General features: G+C 34.4%; 1 protein-coding gene and 1 pseudogene across 12 annotated transcripts in view; both read right to left on the bottom strand.

Annotated features, from left to right (window-relative positions):
• Positions 1-26,244, bottom strand: part of SCLT1 (sodium channel and clathrin linker 1) — a 202,021-nt gene that overhangs the window by 111,573 nt on the left and 64,204 nt on the right. For all 12 annotated transcript variants that reach the window (XR_015767773.1, XR_015767774.1, XR_015767775.1 and 9 more), the window contains exons 10-11: positions 9,485-9,575; positions 5,597-5,688 (exon numbers count right to left, since the gene is read on the bottom strand). Coding sequence is in view for 6 of the 12 variants with exons in the window: in XM_088021038.1 (XP_087877164.1) it covers positions 5,597-5,688; positions 9,485-9,575 (183 nt within the window). In the remaining 6 variants the exon portion in view is untranslated. The remainder of the gene's footprint in view (positions 1-5,596; positions 5,689-9,484; positions 9,576-26,244) is intronic.
• Positions 1,127-1,213, bottom strand: LOC148164869 (U6 spliceosomal RNA; annotated as a pseudogene).

Raw genomic sequence — 26,244 nt, 5'->3', positions numbered from 1 at the left:
GCCAAATCTTATAAGAATTCCGTCAACTTACTAAAATTGGGTCAAGTTCCCTCCTTGTAATAATGGTAACGAAAAGGATAACAGCAAAAACGTATAATTACATTCTTTGTGCTAGGTACTTTATATGAAGGAAAACGTAATCCTCAATATCTTCAACAGTGCTGTGAGATAGGTTATATCATTAACCTATGAGGTAGGATATAAGCTTTTATTATAGGAGACATAAGACAGGTTATAGCATTACATTTATTTTATAGATGGAGAAAGAGTAGTACAGAAAGGGTAAGCAACATGACCAAGGTTATTTATCTAGTTACTGGTGAAGTCAGAGTTAGAACTCAGTCTGGGTCCAGAGTCCATGTTCCTAATAAATATACTGCCAAACACAAACTTCCACTTAAATGATACAGATTCAGCCCACAGATCTATGTACCTATAACTACACAGCAAGGGGCTGTCATTTCAAGTAAAGTTGGGGGTAAGAAGGCATACTAAAACCTAGGGTATTGAATAAAGTCTGAATATTGAACATCATTACTCCCAGACTCTTTCTTCAACTTTGGAATACACTCAGGCTTGTGCATTTTTATTCCCAGGCCACAGCAGAAGACTGACAAATCCTACCCTGGGGAAACTGGCCCAGCAAAGACTGTGATATACGGGAACTGCTCGAGGAAAAAGCCAGCTTACTGCCTCAACATAATACAGTAAAGTCCGCCAGATCACAACCCACCTATGCACACTTAGCCTCTTATCTGCTTTTTGGTGTCTCTCTCTTTTTTTAACTGAAATATATTTGACATGTAACATTATATTAGTTTCAAGTGTACAACATAATGATTTGGTATTTGTATACAATGTAAACTGGTCACCACAATAAATCTAGTTAATATACATAACCACATATAGCTATTTTTTTCTTATGATAAGAATGTTTAAGATCTATTCTCTTAGCAACTTTCAAATATACAGTACAGTATTATTAACTATAGTCACCATTTTATACATTACATCCTATCATGTATGTCTTTTATAACTGGAAATTCATAACTTTTGACCACCTTCACCCATCTCACCCCCCCCAACCCAACCACCAGTCTGTTCTCTACCTACAAGTTTGATTTTTAAAGATATGGAATGATTCATGAATTTGTCTGTGGGCCATGCTAATTTTCTCTGTATTCCAATTTTTATGTGCTGCTAAAGCAAGTACTTTGTTATCTTACTCTTAAATATCAATGGATAGAAGGGATCACCAAGCACCAAGAAAGACAGAAGGGCATATAGGAAAAAAAGGAATATTGAGAGAGCAGAGACAATAACAGAAGAAAACCTCATAATATATATATTTAATATACTGAACTAAGATATAACATCTGTTAAATAAGAATAAGCTACTACAGAAAAAGAAACAGAATAAGAAATGGCTCTTTAAAATAAAATTAAGATAGCTAAAATAAAATATTCAATAGATGGTTAATTAGAAGAAAATTTAAGGAAACCTCCAAGAAAGGAGAAAATAAATGAAGGAATGAAAAACAAGAGAGAAAAGAAAGGAAAATTAGGGAATCGATCCGTAAGGTCCAATATTTAACTAATATTAAGTTCAAGCAAAATGAACAGAGAAAAAATGAAGAAAACTATCAAATGAAAAAATCTATAAAAAAATTTCTTGAACTGAAGGAAATGAATTTCTAGACTGAAATTTCCCGGTAAGATGAATGAAAAAGGATTCTCACAGCATGTACACACTGTGCAATTTTAGAACACTGATTGTGGTGGTGGTGGGTGGATGATCCTAAAAGTCTCCAGAGGGAAAAGAGGAATCATATATAAAAAACTAATTTTGAATGACATAAGAATATTTTCCTATAGCTAGAGGCTAGACAATTTAAGGAAAATATCAACATTCTAAGGAAAAAGGATTTAAAACCTTGGATTTCCAACCTATGATTCATTACTCAACAAAACTATCAAGCACCTTTGAAAGTAGGATAAAGATATTTCTAAATAAGCAAATCTTAAAAAATGTGTCCCATGCATGGAGGACATTAGGAGAAGGAAGGGAAAAATAAAGGAAGGGGGGCAATCAGAGTGGGAGACGAACCATGAGAGATTATGGATTCCAAGAAACAAATTGAAGGTTTTAGAGGGGAGGGGGCTGGGGGGATGGGTTAGCCTGGTGATGGGTGATAGCCTGATGAGGGCACGTATTGCATGGAGCACTGGGTGTTACACGCAAACAAAGAATCATGGAACACTACGTCAAAAACTAATGATGAAAAAAAAAACTAATGATGTATTTGTATGGTGACTAACATAACATAATGAAATAAAATTAAATTAAAAAAATGTGTCCCATGTATCTTTAGAAAGCTGATGGAGAATTAAAATGAGAGGGTCAATAAAGAAGCAGCCATGGGAATGCAAAAGACACAGGCTCCAATACAGAATGGCAAGAAGGAAATCCCAGGACCACAGCAAATTAAGGTTTTAAAATGAGAGCTTGCATCAGTCCTAGTGAACGGTCTTAGGCAGGGGATGGAGAACACCAATGGATTTCTTCAAGAAAAGGATGTAATTACAATGACCTCATGTGGTTGACCAGACTGAGAGGCATTTTAGAGCTTTGACAGAGTACTTGGCTATGAATTAGTATGAAGTACATAGAAAACTTGCGATGTGAAGAAATGAGATAATTAACAAGAAACCATTGTTCATTATAATGCTTGTGGTACTGTATGATTTTGAAACAATGCTTATATATTTTTCCTTTGATAAAAATAAAAGTAACAATGAATAAAGCCAATTTATCCAATTTATAACATACAAAACTTTTCTTACAGAACTGATACAATAATTAAATAATTTTATTTGGTCAATAGCAATATTCAAAAATATTCAGATTAATTTGCAAACATTTCCTAATAAATCAAGGAGTTATAACTGTGGAAAAGATTTAAGACGCTTATTCTTTGTAACAATGAAGACTGTTTTATTCTTTGTGACAGTTGATCACAGACCTTTTTTCTACCTTGTTCTATTTCGTTAAGGCCATTAAAACAATTAAAATCCAAAATCATTTTTTACCATTGGGAATAATTATCATTTATTATTATAAGTAGACTCATTTTAAAATAATAAACTTGGTGCTGGGTCCCCTACATATTCTTCTCTCATTTAATCCTAACGAAACTGCAGCTAAGTGAGGTTGGTTAACTTCTCTAAGATATAAAGACAGAATGTACCAGAACCAGAAATCAAAGCAATTCTGCCTCTAAATCTCAAAATCTTTTTACTCCAACAATTTATAGTCCCGTCCCCAGATAGCCTTACTTTGAGAATATCATCAAATTAATCTTTGTAAAATACTAATTTCATCATGCAGTCTTGGATAAAGAATTTGTAATACATCACATGAAATCCAAATTTGACTAATTTTATTTCCAAGGTCCTCCATATTTTATCCAACCATATTCACTAATTTCCAATGCATGGCCTTCCAAAAGACCATATTTCAACATCTTTAATGAAAGAATTTACGTATTTTATTATGCTTAGGAGTACGGCAGCAAACAAAAAGCTGAACAATGATTAGAATGAAATTCACTATTTACCAGTCACCTAAATGAAAATTTCTTAGTCCTATTTGCATATTATTTTAAAAGAAACACCAAATTTAAAAGTATGAAGAGGTAGTTTAAACCAATTCCACTCATTTAACTTCTGCCTTATTTAGCTGAGCATATACAAACCAGCAAAATCTTTCCCAGAAAGAACTGTCATTCTCTGGAGGCAATTCCCAGGATCCATGAATCATCTAAAAGGGGAGAGGAGGGACCCTTTCTTTTAAAGACAGAAGGAAATAACTTATGCTTCTTAGGTGTTTATGACATTTGAAAGGATCACGAATAATAATTTTAAAAATAATAATTTTAATAATGGCAAAAAAAGCATTTATTGAGGCCAAAATGTCTCTGATTTTGTGGAACAGAGACGACCATTAAAAACAAAACTTTTCTAACTGGCAGTTCCATTAAATAGGATACATTTACACCTAAAACAGATTGGCTGAATGGTGCTTAGAAACACACATCAAGTACACTAGTAACTCTGCTTTCTCTTATACAGTAGTACAAGAGATCTTTTAAGCTTTAAAGTATATAAGCTTTTTTTTTATCATAACAGTAACAATATTAGTTTAATAGCTCTAAAAGGCAGTCAATGTAAAAATTTCCTTTTCAGAGGTGGCTAGCTGCATACTGGACTTTAAAAAATATCCTTAGATTTTCTTATACATGCACTGATCTCTTCTTAGAGAGCTATTTGGTTAGGTTGTATTATAGCTTCATACTAAAAGCAAAAAAATTTAAAACAACAATAACAAAAATCCGCAAACTCTCAACACTAAAAAGACAAAGCACTGTTAAACGAAAAAAACAACTTGATTCTTTATGATTGAGTATTATTAGAATCAAAAGGAATTAAAATTCACTGTTCAAGAGTTTACTGTTTTAAGTCTCTAGCATTTATTTTCATAGCATAGAATATCTACTAAGATAATAGAAATGAAAATCTACAACCAGACTTTTTTTCTAAGGTTAACACAAAGAAGTTCAGGAAAGCAGTAGTATAATCAAATCAATCAATAAACTGCTGAAAAGTTTAGAAAAGTGAAAAGCAAAACCCAAAACCCTAGCACTTAAAAATTACAACTTTTTTCATCAAAGTCTCAAGTTAGTAGTTAAAATCAATTAGTTCTCAACTGCCATGAGGAAAGAAATTATTTTTATTAATACTCTGAAGAAGAGGAAACAGAAGGTCAAACATACTAATTTTTTTTTCTCAACAAACAATAAATTAACTTTGGATCTATGACTAGAACTGAGATCTCAATTAATGTGCTCAGATCAGCAGACTATTTCTCAGTGTAAAAGATTCCAATCATACAGAGTAGATTTTTCGGCTATTACTCATAAAGTGAATTTATGGGCTATGGTCATCACTGTTATCTTTAATAGATTACAAATGACAATTTTCAAATCTTTTAAGGGAACATTCAACGAGGACTAGGAAATAACAAAAACAACAAAAGATTTTATAGTGCACATTTACATTAAGATAGCGATTAAAGACAACCTACAGAATATATTTAAAGAGTAGTCCAGACCTTCAAAGATAATTGAAAATTACTGCTCCAGAAGACTCCAGAGAAAACACCTATAATGATTTCTTGAGTACTTTTTCTCTTGTGTACCTACTTAGTAGGATAGTTTTTCTGTTTAATTTTTACCCAACTTTGTTTTTTTGCTTTAAGATGGAAAGAACATTTCTGATTTGGGGATTGACTAAACTTGACTATGACTGCTTTGGGGAAAAGGTAGACAGAAATGATCTTTGAATATACATTCAAAATATATCAATGTTTTGAACATGATTTTTAAAATAATGTCCAGTAAATCAGATTTAAAACTTAGGATTATAGTTTGTTTAGCAGTTATAAAATACATATTCTAGAAAATATCATAAACTGAAACTCCAATGTGGAAAACATTTTGAAGCTTATAGAGAAAGCTAGACGTATTTAACAATTTACCTTGTTTCTAATTGTTTTATACTAGATTGTAACTGCTGTAAACGCCTATCTGATGCTTCCTCTCTTCCTTGGGCAGACAACATTTCCTCCTCCTAGAAAATAAAGAAACTGGAAGCTTGAGTATGTGAAAATACAATACATCATTATACAACATAAAGAAAAGAATTCACTCTATAAAGTTATTACACTTCTAGAATTCAATATGTAAGTTTAAAGAAGGGATACCAATATAGCATTATCTAATCAACTCCTTAAAAATTGATCTAGATGTCTGAGAGCTGTCCATGAAATCTGTTTCACTAAAAAACATTCTGTAGCATAGTATTTACGGTACGACTCCTTTCACATTAAAAAAATTTAAACATATATGCATATATATATACACACACAGAAAAAACGTCTTTAAGCTATAAACAATCTGTTAACAGTGATTATTTCCTAGGGATAGACCTGCAAGGTAATCTTGCATTACCTCTATTATATATTTTGTATATATGTTGTGCTTTTCTTTATATTTTTCAATATTATTTGAATTTTTAGGAATAGCATGCACTACTTTTATAACTAGAAAAGGAATAAAATTGAAAATAAACAAGCAATAACAGTTTGGAAATAAATCATGTACATAGTAAAAAAAGGGGAAGAAAATCTCACTATCAATTTTGTATTAGAAAAACAATAATAAAAAGTCATTGCATATAAATGTCTACCAATATTTCAAAATATTTCTATACTGCAAATCTAACAAAACAAAGCAGGGATTTGTATGCAAATAATCTGCCTTTAGAATATGCTCTTTTAAAACTTGGTTATATAGCATACCATTACAATCATAGGATATTTCTTCTCTGACCTAGCAATGCTTTGAAATAAATAGGTTTGATTTCTACCACCTTTACAAAAAATCCTGTTTATCCTTTCTTGCCTTCTGTTGTGTTATTTTTTACATACCATTTTAATTCTACTGACTTTTAGCTATATCTCTTTGAATTAATTTTTAGTAGTTGCTCTAGAAATTATAGTATGTATCTTTAACTCATCCCAATTTATTCAGAGTTAATATCTAGTTCAGAGAAAACATCGGAACCTTGCAACAAGTATTTATCTCCATGTACCATCCTAGTCTTGAGTGCCATTGTTCTATTACATCTGCGTACTTTACAAATCCATCACATAGGTAGAGATCATTGAACTCTAACTCTGAAACTGATAATACATGGTATGTTAATTAATTGAATTTAAATTAAAAAAAAGAAAAAGAAATAAATCCATCACATACACTGCTCAATTCTGCTTTAAAGCAGTCATAGCTTTTAGGTATTAATTAGAGAAAAAAATGTACAAAAATATTTCATATTTACAATTGTTGTTGCTTTTAATTTCTTCCTATATCTGAGTCACCATCTGGTGTCCTTTCCTTCTAGCCTAAAGAATTTCTTTTGGAACATTCTTTGAACAACAGCTCTGCTAGTGACAAATTCTCTCGTGTCATTTATCTGAAAATGCCTTTATTTTACCTTCATTTTTGAAGTACAGTTTCACTGGACATAGAATTCTTAGTGAGCATTTTTTTCCCTTCAGCACTTCAGATATATTATTCCAATGTTTTTTGCTTACACGTTTCTTCTAAGTCAGCCATTACTCTTACCACTGTTGCCCAGTTCATGCCATTTTCCTGTTGCTGCATTCAAGTTTTCACTTTATAACTGGCAGTCAGTATTGTCATGATGTGTAGAAGTAATTTTCTTTGTGTTTATCCTACCTGTTTTCCACCAAATTTTGGAAGTTTCCAGCCATTATTACTTTAAACATCTTTTCTGTCCCCCTCCCTTCTGCAATTCCAATTACATTCCTGTTGGCTTGCTTCGTATTTTCCCACAGATCTCTGAGGTCTTGTTCATTTTTCTTCCATCTTTTATTTTATTTTAAAGATTTTTATTTAGTTATTTGACACAGAGAGAGAGAGAGCATGCACAAGCAGGGGGGAGTGGCAGGCAGAGGGAGAGGGAGAAGCAGGCTCCCTGCTGAGCACGAAGCCCAATGCAGGACATGATCCCAGGACCCTGGGAACATGACCTGAGCTGAAATCAAGAGCCACCCGCTTAACCGACTGAGCCACCCATTTTTCTTCCATCTTTTAAACTCTGTTTTTTGGATAGGAAAATTTCTGTTGATCTGTCTTCAAGTTCATGGCTTATTTCTTCTGCTTTTTCCAATCTATTCTTGAGCCCATCTAATTAAATTTTTATTTTGGTTGCTGTACTTTTAAACTCCAGAATTTCTATTTTTAAAATTATTTTCTATTTCTCAGTTAAAATTCTCTATCTGCTCCATCACTGAAGCCTTATTTTACTCTAACTTAAATACACATTTTCTTTAATTCCTTGAACATATTTATAACCGCTTATTTGAAGTCTTTGCCTGCTAAATCCAAGAGCTAGGTCTGCTGAGAATGAATTTCTATGGACTGCTTTGCTTCCCCTAACCCAGCCCCATCAGTCACACTTTACTGTCTAGAGAGTTTTGGTTGAAAACTGTATAATATAGATAATGCATTGCAGTTACTTTGGATTCTGTTTTGTTCTTGAGGATTATTAGTTTTTCTGTTCAAGGAGGCAATTATCTTGCCTCGATTCAAGCTCGATCAGTTCTTATTTCTTTCCATGGTTGCTTTTTTACCTAGGCTTCCTGGAAGTTCTCTTGTGCCTACATACTTTAAGGATTGGTCAAGTTTGGGCAGGGGTAGGGCTCATCCTCTTTGTGATTTTGTTGGTCTTGGAGAGTCCCCTGTAATTTCAAGCTGCTCTGCCTGCTTTGGGCTCTGTCCTCTGATACAAACATTAAGGCTTCAGCTTTCTGTTGCTTGAACAGCACACATTTCAGGAATGCAATCAATTATAAGAAGCGGTAAACTCAGACATATAGTTCCATATAGCTCTATCTTTCAAGAGTAGTTTTCTTTCAGGTCCGTGCCTACTTTTTCACTCAACTCCCTCTCCTACCCCCATATGCCTAATTTGGCTGTCAGCCCTGGATCTGGTCAGAGTTTATAATCAGGATTTAGGTTTTTCTCTCTGTTTTTCGTTGTTGTTGTTCTTTTGTTGCCAATATTTCTTCTTTAAATTTTCAACTGCTTTTCCTACCCTTAACTTTGATCTTGGCTATTTAAGTCCACATAAAGCTGTTGTTTTCTGAAGCTATGGCAGTTCGCAAGAACTCTCAGGTCAGAAATTCAAAAACTTACAATTTGTACCTCTTTCAGTGTCTTTCTATTTTTGGGTGTGTCCCAGTGTTTTAAAGAATGTATCCAAGTTTTATAACTGTTATCTATGGGAAGTTTTACATAAGCCTTTCACAAATCACATTAGAAATCTATAATCAACTTTCACAGATTAGGAAATAAGGCTTAGAAAAGTTACGCAGCTAGTAAATACCACAGCTAGAATTTTTAATAATTATATCCACCTAAATCTAAAGCCTGACCTTTCCTTGACACTTTCCTGAAATGTCACTATTACACATAAAAACCAGGGTCTCTTATGCCAATAAGTATTTCCATAAATAACACAAAATGTAGTATTACATGCTTCTTTTCATCTATGTATTACCAATTAATCAAACTTCATCTTGACTTAATATGTCTTTCAGTAATGATGTGTCTAGGAATGATTACAATGTTTTACTGACTCAGGATAAAGTGAATGGAAGTAATTTCCAAAATTATAATTTAGCTTCCTAATTTTGTATTTTATATTTAGAGAGCAATAAAATGATTTTTAATTTATTTTCCAGCAACCCTCTTTAACACCTAATCCAAAAAATATTAATAATAAAATTCACAGAAAACTAAGCTATAGGCTTCCAGTTGTCTTAGAAATAGGAAAATACCTTCTTTTGCATTTGTCCTTGAAGATTTTCAGTTGTGTTATTTAACTCTTCCACTTTTGCTGCTGCAACTCTCAGATCTAACTTGGCTTGCCTAAAGTAGAAAGTAAATTAATAAACACTTTTCATAGGCCATAAAGAATTAAAAACGCTAGAAAAGAAATCTAAATTTGGTAAAATCACTAGTAACTCTTACGTACCTAAAAATGGATCTAAGGGGTATATACTGAAAGATTCCTTTATTACTGACAAAATGCACGTGGAAGAGTAAAGAGGAAAAGTATAGGTGAAGGGCAGGGGTGTAAAGTGGGAGTCATTAATACTTTATTTGGATAAATTATATTTCATACTCAAATGATTCATATTTCATGAAAAAGCACTTTATCATCTTAGTAAATTACCTAACAAGAATGGCAGTGCTAAGCAGAATATAGTTACGTTTATAACTTCCTGAATTTATAGAGTTAAAGAAATATCACTGATTGGTTTTTCTATGAAAATGAACCAAAGCTTCAATGTCTGATCACTCCTTAAACACCAGGAGTATGTATTATATAACCACTTAATATAATGAATTCAAACATTTGTCTCAAGATAGTGTAATAATTTTTTTTAGAAATTATAGTTGCAAAGGACAAAAATAACAAGTTTTTTGAATGTTCCATTAGTATCAAATAAGTTTCAATATCTTCTTGACTCCCCATAGAAAAAGATTTTAGAATAGTAAGACTTTCTGAAACAGAAAAAAAGATTTTTAATATCCTACCAATTAAGCATTAAGTATGAATACAAAACACTTGGATTATGTAAAAAACATAAACATTTTTAGGAACAAAGCTACTTTAGTGCAGGAACTGCCCATATTTATTTCTTAATTATATTTTATGTAGGTATTATAAATCAACCATTTTAGTGCTGTTGGACTTAAAATATTATTTGATGAGAAATTCACAATATATGTTAATTGATTTACTTTTGGCTAACAGTATTTATAAATTACATTACTGATTAGCATAAGGCAATAGGAAATAAAAATCTAACAGTAGCTAAAATGTATCAGATAATTATTAGGTAACAGAAACGGTCCTAAATGCTTTGCAATCATCTCACTTAGTACAATTAACTTTCTCTGTGAATTAAGTACTATTAAGACTATTCCACCAAACTAAAGTTGAGAGTGAGGTTGACAGAGATTTGCCAACTTGCCCAAGGATTCACAAATTAATGAAACTGGTATTTAAACAGAGTTCTCTATGATACACTGTCTACAAAAAAATGGTTCCAATAATATAAAATTAAGCACTTTAGGAAAATGCTTTGTTTTGAATAAATCTAATTTATAAAAATCTGAATTTATCAGACATAAAACAGACTTTTTCTACTTGCAAAATGGTTCACCAACAACAAAACTAAAACCAAAAACCACCTTATACCAATGTATTTTAAATCTTCCTCAAGGTTAGAGATAATTTCAGGACTGCAATTATCATATGAATCAATAAATGAACCTACCATTTATAACATTCTGTATATTTTAAAAGGAAAAAATTAAGTAGTAAGATACTTAAGTAAGGCCATGGCATGATTAAGGAAAAAAATGATCGGTTAGAGACACAATCAAAATAGGATGCAATATGGAAAACCCCAGAGTCAGGAACCTAGTTCTGTCACTAACTAGGAATGTGGCCTAATGTAATTCACCTGACCACAAGCGTCTCAGCTATCTTATGTCCAACAACAGGGAGGTGGATTAGACAATCTGTTAAAAATCCTTGTTTAATAACATTTTCTGGATTCCCTACTTCTTTGGGCACACAATCAACACTTCTCTGCATGGCATATAAGGCTAATCATCATTTGGCCCCAAGGAGTCTGCAAAGACCAAAACCCTACAATAGATGGTCTCCTGATTTCTAATTTTCCTAATGATTCTACTTCTAAATTGTCTTTCAATTGTGTATTCCATTTCCATTTCATGGCCCAACCTTTGGTCCCATCATTACTTCCAGTACTAGTCCAGTAGTTTCCAAACTGAAGTCCTCACTGTGGGTCTCTTCCTTAATTCAATTAATCCCTGAGAGGCAGCATTCACCAAGACACCTCTCTGAAAACACAGGAGCTGGCTGGTGCCATTTCCCTCCCCCACCCCTCAACATAAATACAGAGCCACCTGTGGGAAGCAGCACAGCGTGACTATTGGCTGCCTAAGGTGCAAACCCCTGAGCTCTGGTGGGATGGCCCTTCTTAGTCAAACTTGTCTCTGTCTCAGCATGGTGGGCCCCTACTCCAGAAGACCAGCACAGACCCCTGCCCACACCATGTCTCCAGACCAGAGGGTTCTGAGCAGATTTAGATTTAGGGCCCCAGTTCTGGTGGAGGTGGTATCAGGTCTCATTTCACAGGCAGACCAGAGCACACCTCATTAAAACTCACTACATTCAGTCAGGGACCAAATACTGCCCACAGGAGGCTAGGAGAACCTCTGCAGAAGACTGGCCTGAAGGAGAGAGCAGCCAAAACACAATAGCAGAGCATACTCAGTACACAGTGGAGACACTCCCTGAAGTGCCAGACCCTGGGTACTACATGATTTCTTCTTCATAAGGCCAGTATTTTCAGAAGCAGGATACAAAACTGGCTTTTCTAACAAAAAGAAGAAGGCAGAGATTAGACAAAATACTAAGATGGAGGAATTTATCCCAAATAAAAGAAAAGGATAAGACCATGGCCAGATATCTAAGCAAAACAGATATAAGTAACATGTCTGATGAAGAATTTAAAGCAACAATCATAGGATACTTAGCAGGCTTGAGAAAAATAGAAGACATCAGTGAGACACTTACCACAGAGATAAAAGAGTTAAAAAAGAATCCATAAGAGATGAAAAATACAATAAATGAGATTGGAAACAGGTGTGATGCAATGAACATCAGGTTGGAAGATACAGAGAAAGGAACTGGTGATCTAGAAGACAAAATAATGGAAAATAATGAACCTGAATAAAAGATAGGAAGAATTCTGCAAAACGAGAACATGTATGTATATAATAACATTCGTATTCTAAAGAGTCCGAGAAGAGAGAGAAAAGGTGGCAGAAAATTTATTTCAAGAAATAATAGCAGAAAACTTCCCTAATTGAGGGAAGGAAACAGACATCCAGATACAGGAGGCAGAAAGAACTCTCATCAAAATCAACAAAAGCAGGCCAACACCAAGACATACTGTATTTAAATTTGCAAAATATAGTGATAAAGGAAAAAAAATCTTAAAAGCAAAAAGACAAAAGAAGTCCTTAGCTTATAAGAGAAAACGCATAAGGCTAGCTGGAGATTGCACAACAGAAACTTGGCAAACCAGAAGCGAATGGCATGATAAAGTCAAAGGGCTGAATGGGAAAAATGTACAGCCAAGAATACTCTATCCAGCAAGGCTATCAATCAGAATAGAAGGAGAGATAGATTTTCCCAGACAAATAAAAACCAAAGGAATTCATGACCACTAAACCAGCCCTGCAAGAAATATCAAAGGGGATTCTTGGAGTGCAAAGGAGAGACCAAAAGTGACAAAGACAAGAAAGGATCAGAGGAAATCACCAGAACAGTGAAAAAACAAGTGATAAAATGGCAATAAATACCTATCAATAATTGCTTTGAATGTAAATGGACTAAATGCTCCAATCAAAAACAGAGGGTGTCAAATGGATTAAAAAAACCCAAACAAACAGCACCCATCTACATGTTGCCTACAAGAGACTCATCTTAGACATAAAGATACTTGCAGATTGAAAGCGAGGGGGTGGAAAACCAATTATCATGCAAATGGATGTGAAAAGAAAGCCAGAATAGCAATACTTATATTGGATAAACTAGACTTTAAAGCAAACATAAAGGAACTAACTGAGAGTAACACAATAACAGTAGGAGACTTTAATACCCCACTTACATTAATGGACAGATCATCTAAACAGAAAAACAATGGCTTTGAATGACACACTGGACCAGATGGACTTAACAGATATATTCAGAACATTCCATCCTAAAACAGCAGAATACACATTCTTTTCAAGTGCACATGGAACAATCTCCAGGATAGATCACATATTTGGCCACAAAACAGGCCCAACAAATACTTGATTGAAATATTTGAAAATTGGGTGCCTGGGTGGCTCAGTTGGTTAAGCGACTGCCTTTGGCTCAGGTCATGATCCTGGAGTCCCGGGATCGAGTCCCACATCGGGCTCCCTGCTCAGTGGGGGGTCTACTTCTCCCTCTGACCCTCTTCCCTCTCGTGCTCTCTGTCTCTCATTCTCTCTCTCAAATAAATAAATAAATATTTTTTTTAAAAGAAATATTTGAAAATTATTTGAAGACTGAAATAATACCATGCACCTTTTCTGACCACAACACTATGGAACAAGAAATCAAACACAAGAAAAAAATCTGGAAAGACCACATACATGAAGGTTAAACAACATGCTACTAAACAAAGAATGGGTCAACTAGAAAATCAAAGGAGAAATAAAAAAATCCATGGAAACAAATGAAAGTGGAAACACAATGGTCCAAAACTTTGGGATGAAGAAAATGTAGTCCTAAGAGGGAAGTATGCAGCACTACAGGCCTACCTCAAGAAGCAAGAAAAATCTCAAATAAACAACTTAACCTTACACCTAAAGGAGCTAGAAAAATAACAACAAATGAAGCCTAAAGTCAGCAGAAGGAAGTAATTAAGATTAAAGCAGAAATACATGATATAGAAACTGAAAAAACAATAGAACACATCAATAAACCCAGGAGCTGGTTCTTTGAAAAAAATGAATAAATTGATAAACCTCTAGTCAGAGTACCAAAAGAGAACCCAAATAAATAAAATCACAAACAACAGAGGAGAATTAACTACCAAACACCACAGAAATCCAAACAATTATAAGAGAGTATTATAAAAAAAGTATATGCCAACAAATTGGACAATGGATAAATTCCTAGAAACATACAAACTACCAAAACTAAAACAGAAAGAAATAGAAAACTTGAACAGACTGATAACCAGCAAAGAAATTCAATCAGTAATCAAAAACTCCCAACAAACAAAAGCCCAGGACCAGATGGCTTCACAGGGGAATTCTACCAAACATTTAAAGAAGAATTAATACCTATACTTCTGAAATTGTTCCAAAAAATAGAAAAGGAAGGAAATCTTCCAAATTCATTCTATGAGGCCAGCATTACCCTGGTACCAAACCCAGATAAAGGCTCCACTGAAAAAAAGAACTATAGGCCAATATCCCTGATGAACATAGATGTAAGAATTCTCAATAAAATACTAGCAAACTGAATCTGACAATACATTTAAAAAATCATTCACCATGATCAACTGGGATTTACTCCTGTGTGGCAAGAATGGTTCAATTTGTAATATCAATCAATGTGATAAATCACATCAATAAGAGAAAGGATAAGAGCCATATGATTCAACAGATTTAGAAAAAACATTTTACAAAGGACAACATCCATTCATGATAAAAACTCTCAACAAAATAGGTTTAGAGGGAACATACCTCAACATAAAGGCCATCTATGAAAAACCCAAAGCTATTATCATCCTCAATGGGGAAAAACTAAGAGCTTTTCCTCCACGGTTAGGAACAAGACAGGGATGTCCACTCTCACCACTGTTATTTAACATAGTACTGGAAATCCTAGCCACAGCAATCAGACAACACAAAGAAATGAACGGCATTCAAATTGGCAAGGAAGAAGTCAAACTTTCACTATTCGCAGACAACATGATATTCTATGTAAAAAATGTGGAAGACTCCACCAAAAAATTGCTAGAACCGATACACGAATTCAGAAAAGTTGCAGGATACAAAATGAACATACAGAAATCTGTTGCATTTCTGTACACCAATAATGGAGAAACAGAAAGAGAAATTAAGGAGTCATTCTCATTCACAATTCCACCAAAAACAATAAGATGCCTAGGAATAAACCTAACCAAAGAGGTGAAAGACCTGTATTCTGAAAACTATAAAACACTGATTGATGAAAGAAAGTGAAAAGAACACGAAGAAAATGAAAAATATTCCATGCTCTTGGACTGGAAAAATAAATATTGTTAAAATGTCTGTATTACCTGAAGCAATCTACACATTTGATACAATCCCTATCAAAATACCACCAGCATTTTTCACAGAGCTAGAACAAACAATCCTAAAATTTGTATAGAACCACAAAAGACCTCAGAAAAGTAAAGCAAAGCTGGAGGCATCACAATTCTGGACTTCAAGTTACATTACAAAGCTGTAGTAATCCAAACAGTATGATACTGACACAAAAATAGACACATAGATCAATAGAACAGAAAACTCAGAAATGAACCCACAAGTATATGGTCAATTAATCTTCAACAAAGCAGGAAAGAATGGAGAAAAGACAAATGGTGTTGGGAAAACTGGACAGCAACATACAAAATAATGAAATTGGACAAGTTTCTTACACCAAACACAAAAAAAATAAAATTTCTAGGATTTTTCATTAGTGTAATTTTTGTTACTTGTAATAGCAGAGATCTGAATTAAACCTGTAAAAGAAAAAATCTTCACTCTGTTAATTCAAGTATAACCAAGTATAAAAGATACAATATAGTACTATACTTAAATTATAGCATTAACTTGGACAGAAATTAAAATGTCTTAATTATCAATATGTATTTTTTGAGATTTAACATCAAATACAGTGAGTCTATTTTAAGATAAATTTTTATACATTTCTTTTGTAGTCTCATATCAATAGAGTTCTAGAAATGTTTATATTTCTTTCATACAATGAAAAATGGTAAAGTTCTGAAAGAAATAAAACCCAGGTTTTACTGATTTGATATGTATACTAAATTTTTAAAATTTTTTTTGTTTCAAGTTTTTGTTCAAATTCAGTTAACATATGGTGTAATACTACTTTCAGTAGTAGAATTTAGTGATTCATCACTTATATATCACATCCAGTGGTCATCACAAGTGCCCTCCTTAATACCCATCACCCATTTAGCCCATCTCCCTGCTCCTTCCTCTCTAGCAATCCTCAGTGTGTTCTCTATAATTAAGAGTCTGTTTTATGGTTTGCTCTTTTTTTTCCTCCCCTATGTTCATTGTTTTGTTTCTTAAACTCCACATGAGTGAAATCATATGGCATTTGTCTTTGACTTATTTCACTTATCATAATACATTCTAGCTCCATTCACGTCATTGCAAATGACAAGATTTTCATTCTTTTTCATGGCTGAATAATACTCCAGTGTGTGTGCGAGTGTGTGTGTGTGTGTGTGTGTACCACAACTTCTTTATCCATTCATCAGTTGATGGACATTTGGGCTTTTTCCATAATTAGGTTACTGTTGAATATTCTAAATTTTTTTATTTTAAAGCTTTTATTTATTTATTTGAGAGAGAGAGAGTGAGCACAGAGGGAGAGTGAGAGGGAGAAGCAGACTCCCCACTGAGCAGAGAGCACGATGCGGGGCTCGATCCCAGGACACTGAGATCATGACCTGAGCTGAAGGCAGATGCTTAACTGACTGAGCCACCCAGGCACCCCAAATATTCTAAATTTTTAAATGTAAAAGAAAAATACACACATTAGGTACTTTAATAAGTACTTCTATAATTATCTGGTATAAATAAACCAATCATTTGTGCTTAAAAACTTTAGAAAGTCCCCAAACATAATTTTAGACAAAGTTCTGAATTTTTAAGATCACTTCTTACCATAACTGATACTGTACTAATAATTCAGTACATGAATCATAATTCATGTACTGAGCTATCAAAATTTTAAGAGCTTCTACAGTCTAAAAACAGTTCATTTGTGTATAATTTTTTATACAATTTAGTTCAAAATTATACATACTTTAGTTCAAAATGCTGAATTCTATGTTAGAATATAATTTTCTATCATACAAGTAGTTCTGTATACTTTCTATGTATGAAAGTGAGCTTTCTGCAACCATATGTACATAGTCTCTATCTGAGTCTTACTTCAGAATGTTGGGGGGTGGGAGAGTAGTACCTCGCATCTCTCTTTTTCAGAATCACTATAGCTGATTCTGATATACAGCCACTGTCTTAGATTTTACAGAATAACTACGCAATCAACATGTTTATCTTTGCAAAAATACTGTAAACAATGATTACAAATATAGCTTTAGAGTCTTACAAGTTTAAATATCACTGATAATCTGGAGAATATATTAATTTTTCTGTTATTATATAGGCTTATGCAACGGACATGTTAAAAAATTTTTACCACACACCTGTCATGTATCAGACACAAAAGATGTTATGCAAGGGGGTACAAAGCACACGAACATAGGTGAGACACAGGAATCTTTAGAAGGGCCACAAAGGGGCGCCTGGGTGGCTCAGATGGTTAAGCATCTGCCTTCGGCTCAGGTCATGATCCCGGGGTTCTGGGATCGAGGCCCGCATTGGGCTCCCTGCTGGGCGGGGAGCCTGCTTCTCCCTCTGCCTCTGCCTCTCTCTCTCTCTCTCTCTCTGACTCTCATGAATAAATAAATAAAAAAAAAAAAAAGAAGGGCCACAAAGCACACTTCTTCAAGCACCACCAAAGATTAAAAGAAAGTATTATAATTCAGAGTAGGCAGTTATTTGCATTTAAATCAGAGAATATTGAAGCAGGAGGTATTTAAAATGAGAATTGGCCAAGAAATGGTGAATCACACAAGCGCGGACAAAGAGACAGCTTCAGAAAGGAATAAAATAAGTACACGCATGAAGGTAGGAAAGTGTAGGACTTGCTTAGAGAAGATGGGAAACAAGACTGGAAAGGTGATGGGAGGTCACAATGTGGCTCAATTAACAAATTAAGTGATCTGTATTAATTTAAATGTAATGGGGGAGTTGCTCAAATAATGGGATCAGAGCTGTACTTTTGGAATTTAAATCTGGCATTTGTACATCAAAAACTAATGATGTACTATATACTGGCTAACTGAATATAATAAAAACAAATAAAATAAAAAAATAAATCTGGGATTTGTGAAAAAGGATGAACCAGAATGATGGTTCTGCCTCTTTCTTTAACCAATAGATCATAATAAATGAGCCAGAGGCAGAAAAGATCTAAACTAGAGTGATGGTGACAAGTAAGCAGTTCCACTGGGTAAGATGGCATAGATTTTACCAAGGCAGAATCTAAGAGATTCTATCCATTCATTCTTTGAACAAATATTTATTGAGTGCTTATAATATGCCAGCAATTTCAAAAAAGGGAAAGGAGAAAATATAATAATCTGAAGAAACATCAAGTGACATCTATATACTGGAGGTCTTGGAAGATTTACAGTGGGATAAGAGTGAAAGCAGAGAAACCAGATAGAAGACTAATACAAGCAAGAGACAGTGATGGCTTGGGATAGAGGTGAGGGTGGTAATGATTGGATTTGTGATAATCTGGATATAGAGCCAACAAAATTTGAATGCAGGGGCGAAGCAAAAGAGAAGTATCAAGCAAAATTCCTAGGTTTGATGATGGTATTAATTACAAGATAGGGAAGACCTGCACTCCTCACTGCAACCATAGCAGTTCCACTTTTATCAATTTTATATATTGGGGTTCTACGTATTAGATTTTTTAAAGGGTTCTGCTGCTAAAAAAAAAAAAAAGTTTGAAAACCCTTGCTCTAGCAATTCAAGTATAGAGCTCCACAAAGTGATCATGACCAGAGGCACATATTTGGGAAACAATATTATTGAGATTAAAGTTTAAGTTGGGTAGGATAAATGTGATCATGTAAGGAGGGGGGGAAAGTGCAAACACAAAAGACAGTAGAGAAATGTTCACGAAGGACAGAAAAATCATCAACCACAGATAATAGAAGATTTTGTTTTCGGGCAAAAAAGGTAAAATGGTACCAGTAAAGTTGAAGAAAAGAACAGGGAGGTGGGACTAAATTCAAGTTGAAAGAAATTCCAGAGTGACTACAGCAGATACAGATTCTTCTTCCAAGCAATTTTCAAAAACGGAAAGGAGAAAATATAGTAATCTGAAGAAATATCAGGTGACATCTATATACTGGAGGTCTTGGAAGAACCCCACAGAAGAGAGACTAAATACAATTGCAATGAAAATCCACTGAGTGTTAAAAAAGGTGAGTGATGTGATTTGTTTTATGCTTTGAGGAGACTGTTTTATGCTTTGCGCTGGTGTGTAAAAAAAATTAATGATGAACACAATGATTATGTAACTTAAACTTTGTTGCATGAAACATAACAAAATTGTATCAAAAATTACATTCCTATCACATCAGCTCTTATGCTCTTCAATAAAACCATTTAGTTATAAATCACATTTTAAAGATTTCTTGGATTTTATGTCATTTAAATAGAACACTAAACATAAAAAATACTTAAATATGTCTATCATGCATTTAAACCTAGAGATGATTAGTAATAAACAGATTTAAAAGTCAATATAGCTTAAAGTCTGGATCCATAATGGGAAACACTGAAAAATCTCTTAATTTAGTCTGCAAAGCTACTGTTAGTTTTATTAAAAAAATTTTTTTTTCAGGTGTACTTTAGAAATCAAACTACTAAGTAGACATACATTACTCCACAACTGAAGACTTTAACATATAATTTTCTAAATAGTTACAGTTCAAGAAAAACAGTTGTGCCCCCAAAAGACCAAGGGTAAAGTACATTAATAAAAAACCCACATAAATTTAGTTTTGCCCCTCCAATGAGATACAATTTAATTACTTAATTAACTGACTTAATGACTCAAAAAATATTTTTTGAGCACTTGCCATGTGTCTAGCACTGTGTTAGATGATGCAAGATAAAAATGGCTAAATTAGGAGCTTATAAACTAGCAAAGAGAGATCAATTTGTAAAGAATTATGTACACTGTGTTAAAAACGCTGTGACAGATGTATGTGCAGTCTATGGCTGAAGCAAAAGGTAGGCATGCTTGGTTCCTACCCAAGGAGGAAGAAACCATAAAGATTTCGCAAAAGATTTCTAGAAAATGTGACACTGGAGCTGAACCTTGAAAGTTAAGAGGACATTTATCAGCAAAGGGCCTTTCAGGCAGCCTGAATAATGTGAGCAAAAGTAGGGAGTTATGAAATAGCATGACTTGTTCGGGAAACTGAAAACAGTTCAGGAAATTGAGGTGAGGACTGACAAAATATGCGTTAAGTTGCCAGGAGTCAAGTCACAGAAAGCTTTAATGTCATTTTGAGTAATTTGAATTAAATCCTATAGGCATATAGTAGCCATCAAAGAAGAAAGACATGATCAGATTTTATTTTAGAAAGATAATTTGATGACTATGAAAAAAGAAGATGGGGAGGGAGAATTAATTTGGAGGTTACTGGAGCATTGATGGACTGAGCAAAACAGTAACAATATAGTGATACAAAAGGGGAGGATCTGAGAGACATTTAGGGGGTAGAGCTGGGACAGCAAAAGATTTCGGATGCCTCCTGGTTTTCTGAAGCAGGAACTGGATGGTGTCATTCGCAAATATAAAAAGATTCAGGAGATATGGTAAGAAGCTCAGTTTAGTACCTCTGACCTATGTGACTGGAAATAACAAAAAGAACCTCAAGCTAGAAAAACTGAATGGGATCTCATCTTTAGAAACTGTTGAATCCACAAAAGATTTGTGAAATGGGTCCAATTACAACAATTTTGAGGCTATATCATACAGAAACTTATTAAAGACTGTTTCTACACTCTGAGCACACATGTATATGTTCAAGTTTTCAATAAATATAAAATAAGGTGATTGACAAGTTATAGATTCTTTATATGAAGATAATATCTGTATCTGTTAATGAGATCATTCCTTAGTGGCTAAAATTTTTTAATCTGATAAATGGTTAATATGGATCCCTATGCAAGTGCTTTAGTCAATCTTTACAGTTAGGTCCTTTTACAAGTTATTCCTGAGGGGTGTCTGGGTGGCTCAGTTGGTTAAGTGGTTGGCTCTTGATTTCAGCTCAGGTCATGATCTCAGGGTCCTGGGATAGAGCCCGGCATCGGGCTCCACACTCAGTGGGAAGTCTGCTTCTCTCTTTCTCCCACTCTGCTCCCTCTGCTCCTACCCCCTGCCCCCGCTCTCTGTCAAATAAATAAATAATCTTTAAAACAAAAAACAAAATGAAACAAAAATAAAATAAGTTATTCCTGAGATACACAAATGACAATCCTTTCCTTCCAAGACATTACAAGGCAGGGGCACCTGGGTGGCTCAGTTGGTTGAGCCTCCAACTCTTGATTTTTGGCTCAGGTCATGATCTCAGGATTGTGAGGTAGAGCCCCATAGTGGGCTCTGCCCCCAGTGCAGAGTCTTCGTGAGATTCTTTCCACCTCCCTCTTGCTCCTATCTCTGCTCCTCCCCCAGCTCATGCTCACTCTCTCTAAAATAAAAAAAAAAATTTATAAGGCAGATGTACAATCTGAGCACGACTTGAAAAATAATCGTTTCTATAAGTCAGCTAAATATACATTATAAACAAATATATATGACAAAAAAGCACTGAAAGAGAAATAGCATAAAATCTCATCTTAAAGTGAATAAATGCTGAGTATATCCATAAGAAAAGAGTAAAAATCTGGTGTAATGAATTGAGAGAAGTCTTCTTGGAGAAGGGAGGTTTTAACCAGATTTTGAAAGTTATAAGTTTTCTGAGAAACAGAATAATGATCAAAGGCAAAAGGAAGAAACCCAAAGTTTTTCTATGAAAAACAGTAAAATGACTATTTTGAGCAGTTTGTACATAACTGGAAGGTTGAGGGGGGCAGCTGAATGATGGTTCTTAGAAACTAGGCTGAAGAGTTTTATCTGCTATGACAGAGTATCACCAAAAACTCCTGAAAAGGAAAATTATAAAAGCTTTCATAAGTTCCCATGATTCCAATTTTCTTTTTGCACTATAAAACCAGACAGCAAACGAAACTAATTGTTTTCAGTGTAAGTACAAACTTAAACAAATCTAGTATTTAAAGAGTTTTCAATTTAGTTATTCTTGGCATAGTTATAGGGGCATCTCAAAACCTAAATTTTGGTAATGTCAATATGCCCCATCATTCAGAATCTGTCAAGCTTGAAAGCAACACCCTCTTCTCTAAAAGAAGCATCTGCTTATCCTTATGTTTCTTCAAATCTGTGGCAGGAAAAGCAAGCATAGTTTTATGTATACAACCATGAACTGCTTAATGTTAAGCTATGGAATACTGTCAGTAAATATTATGGCAAAATTGCTCAGGGACAATAAAACACTTAAAACCTTTTAGGCTTTAGAAAACCACAACTAGCTTTACTGATCTCTAACCTTAATTTAAAATTTTTAGGCCCAACTGTCCAAAAACCAAATGAAACTTCCATGCAGATGTCAAAAGTCCATTTAACCACTCATGATCCTTTAATAATTAATTCTCATTCTCAATTTTATTACTGCTGTGAATACTGTTAGAAAGCCAGGTTTAGAAACTCACCAGATTAGCAATTACAAGATATGAGTTCTAATTCCATGAATTTGTTGTGCAACCCTGGACAAGATAATTTCTGAGCCTTTGGTTCAGTTTGGTTTCTTCTATAAAATTGGGAAGTTAAACTAAGATGATCATTGAGATATGTTTAGCAATAAAATTCTGAAATTCTCCCCCTGTCCTTTAGCCTGATACCACCAAGTTCTGCCCATTTTTCCTACATGGAATCTTTTATATGCATTTTAATTTTTCTATTTCTATTATCATATGACTGTAGGTCTTTATCAGTCAATTTCCTTACTCATCTTCCTTCCAGAATCTCCACACCCTGATTTATCCTACATACACCATAAGTCATATTCTTTTATCTTCCACTCTTTCTGAACCTTGAGTGCAGAGTAGAGTTAATCACACTACTCTTTCCATGGCCCGTTATCACTATTAGTTGTGAAAGACTGCTCTCGTTTGTTTCTTTTATTTTCCTGTTCATTCCCAATCCCTCTCTCATTCCCCTTCATTTTGTAGGTTCACATTAAAATGTGATATATTCTTGGACATACACAAATAAATTTTATTTATTTATTTGTTTTAGAGAGAAAGAGCACAAGCAGGGGGAGTGGCAGAGGGACAGGGAAAAGCGGGCTCCCTGCTTAGCAGGGGAGCCCGATGCAGGGCTCGATCCCAGGACCCTGGGATCCTGACCTGAGCCAAAGGCAGACACTTAACCGACTGAGCCACCCAGCCGCCCCTGCATGCATGTGTTTTTATGCTATAGATCCGTATCTCTTTTTACTTTAATATAAACCTTGTTTTTTAGATCTATCTATGTTGCTGTAACTACACCTTTACATGTAAATACATGTTTCTAAATGATGGGTTGTCTTTTCATTTGACATATTGATTTTTGAAATAGAAGTTTTACATTTTAACATATTCAAATATATCAATCTTTTCCTTTTTGGCCTGCATTTAAATTCTGATTAAGAAACACTTTCCTAGCAAAATGTTCGAGAGATTGTTCGATATTTAAAAAAAAATCTATACAGTTTTGCTTTTTATATTTAGATACTTAATCCATAAAACCACATAAACACTTAAATATGAAAAGCAAAACTTTACAGATTTTTTTGCATGGATAGCAACCATCCCTCATATGATTATTTCCCTATTGATTTATAATGCCACCTCTGTCATATAGTAAATTTCTATTTACTCTTTTTTCTGTTCTATTTTGTCAAACTCATGCTCTTACAAATAACATTGCATTTTATTCTTCTAAAGAATGGTCTTCAGAAATGGCACTTTCCTATTTAATGATACTAGGATTAGATTACCAAGTTTCTCTCTCTCAGACACATATATACACACAAACTACAGGAGTTTTAACACAAATTACACTGAGATTAATTTTAAAGATCTGGCAACACTTATTCTCTTTAGGGAATTTAATCTTCCCATCCAAGAAAAGTTGACCATTGAACAACATGGGGGTTAGGAGGACCGACCTCCCACACCATGTAGTAAAAAATCCGCATATAACTTTTGACACCACCAAAACTTAACTACTAATAGTGTACTATTGACCAGAAGCCTTACTGATAACATTTATAGTTGATTAACCCATATTTTTTAAATTATACATATTATATACTGTATTCTTATAATAAAGTTAGAGAAAAAAAAAGTTAAGAAATTCCTAAGGAAGAGAAAATACATTTATAATACTGTATATATTTATTGATAAAAATCTGCATATAGATGGACCCATGAAGTTCAAACCTGTGTTGTTCATGAGTCAACTGTACTTATCTATTCCAGTCTCATGGCTTTAAACACTATTCTTTTTTTTTTTTTAAGATTTTATTTATTTGACAGAGAGAGACACAGCAAAAGAGGGAACACAGGCAGGGGGAGTGGGAGAGGGAGAAGCAGGCTTCCTGCCGAGCAGGGAGCCTGATGCGGGGCTCGATCCCAGGACCCTGGGATCATGATCTGAGCCGAAGGCAGACGCTTAACGACTGAGCCACCCAGGTGCCCCTAAACACTATTATGTTGATCATCAAACATGTCATATCTTGAGTCCAGATCTCTATTGAACTGCTTGCTAATGGTTATCAGCATGAGGATTTCCAGTAGTTACTGCAAACTCAATATGGCCCAAACTGCCTCCTCCCCCACCAAATCTGGCCACCTATACATAGACTTCTCAGTACATTCTTCAGTTGCTTGTGGAAAAAAAACCCATCAAGTCACTCTTATGACTCAATCTCCCTGTTACCTCCATCCAATTTATCAGTAAATCCTCTTGAACCTACCATATAAAACATTAATATCCAGAACCTGACCATGTCTTAACCATCTCCCACCGTTACCACCACAGTCCTACTCAACGTGATTTTTTGCCTGGGTTACTGTAATAGCTTCCTCACTGGTCTCCTTGCTTCCATTTTTGCCTCATTACAGTCTATTTTCAATATGGCAGTCAGAATGATCAATCGATTAAAATATAAGTCAGATCATATCAATCTCCTATTAAAAACCATTCCTAAAAAACGAACAAAAAACCATTGTCCTCACAACAGCCTATAAGGCCCCATATGACCTTGTCTTCCACTCTCCAAAACATTTCTGACTTTATCTCTTACTGTTCTCCTTGTTTACTCTGTTCCAGTATACTCTGTATACTAGTGAGAGAGAGTATAAAAAATGGCCCCAAATTCTTCCTACTGTACATCCACATCTTTGTAACATGATGTTGAAAATCTTCCCATCAAGAGGAGTATCTATTTCCCTATCCTTTGAATTTGGGTTGACCTGGTGAGGTGCTTTGCCAGGAGTAATTAACAAATATAACTCAAGAGAGGCTTGAAAAGTATTTGTACATTGGGATTTGCTCTCTTACTATCTTTAGGAACCCTGCATGACCAAGTGAAGAAGTAAGATTTTCTTTGTTGTCCTGGTGAAGAAACTGCCAATTGCCAGACAGGTTTATCATCCACTGCCAACTACTACACTAACTGTTAGCAGACCAACCATCTGACTAGAGACACATAAGCAAGTCCAGTAGATACAGCCCAGTAAGCCCAGACCGGAAAACTGCTCTATTGTCCCCCCCATATCATAAACTAAATGGGTTATTGTTTTGAGTCACAAAGTATTGGAATGGTTTGCTACTCAGCAATAGATCACAGAGACATCCAGCTTCTTTGCTGTTCCTTAGGCACGTTTCCAACTATGCAATGGCAAG

The sequence above is a fragment of the Eumetopias jubatus genome, unplaced genomic scaffold (assembly GCF_037043125.1).
Source record: "Eumetopias jubatus isolate StellerSeaLion01/CBP00866 unplaced genomic scaffold, mEumJub1_p1.0 scaffold_2, whole genome shotgun sequence".
NCBI lineage: Eukaryota > Metazoa > Chordata > Mammalia > Carnivora > Otariidae > Eumetopias > Eumetopias jubatus.
This window is presented reverse-complemented; position numbering and strand designations above follow the sequence as displayed.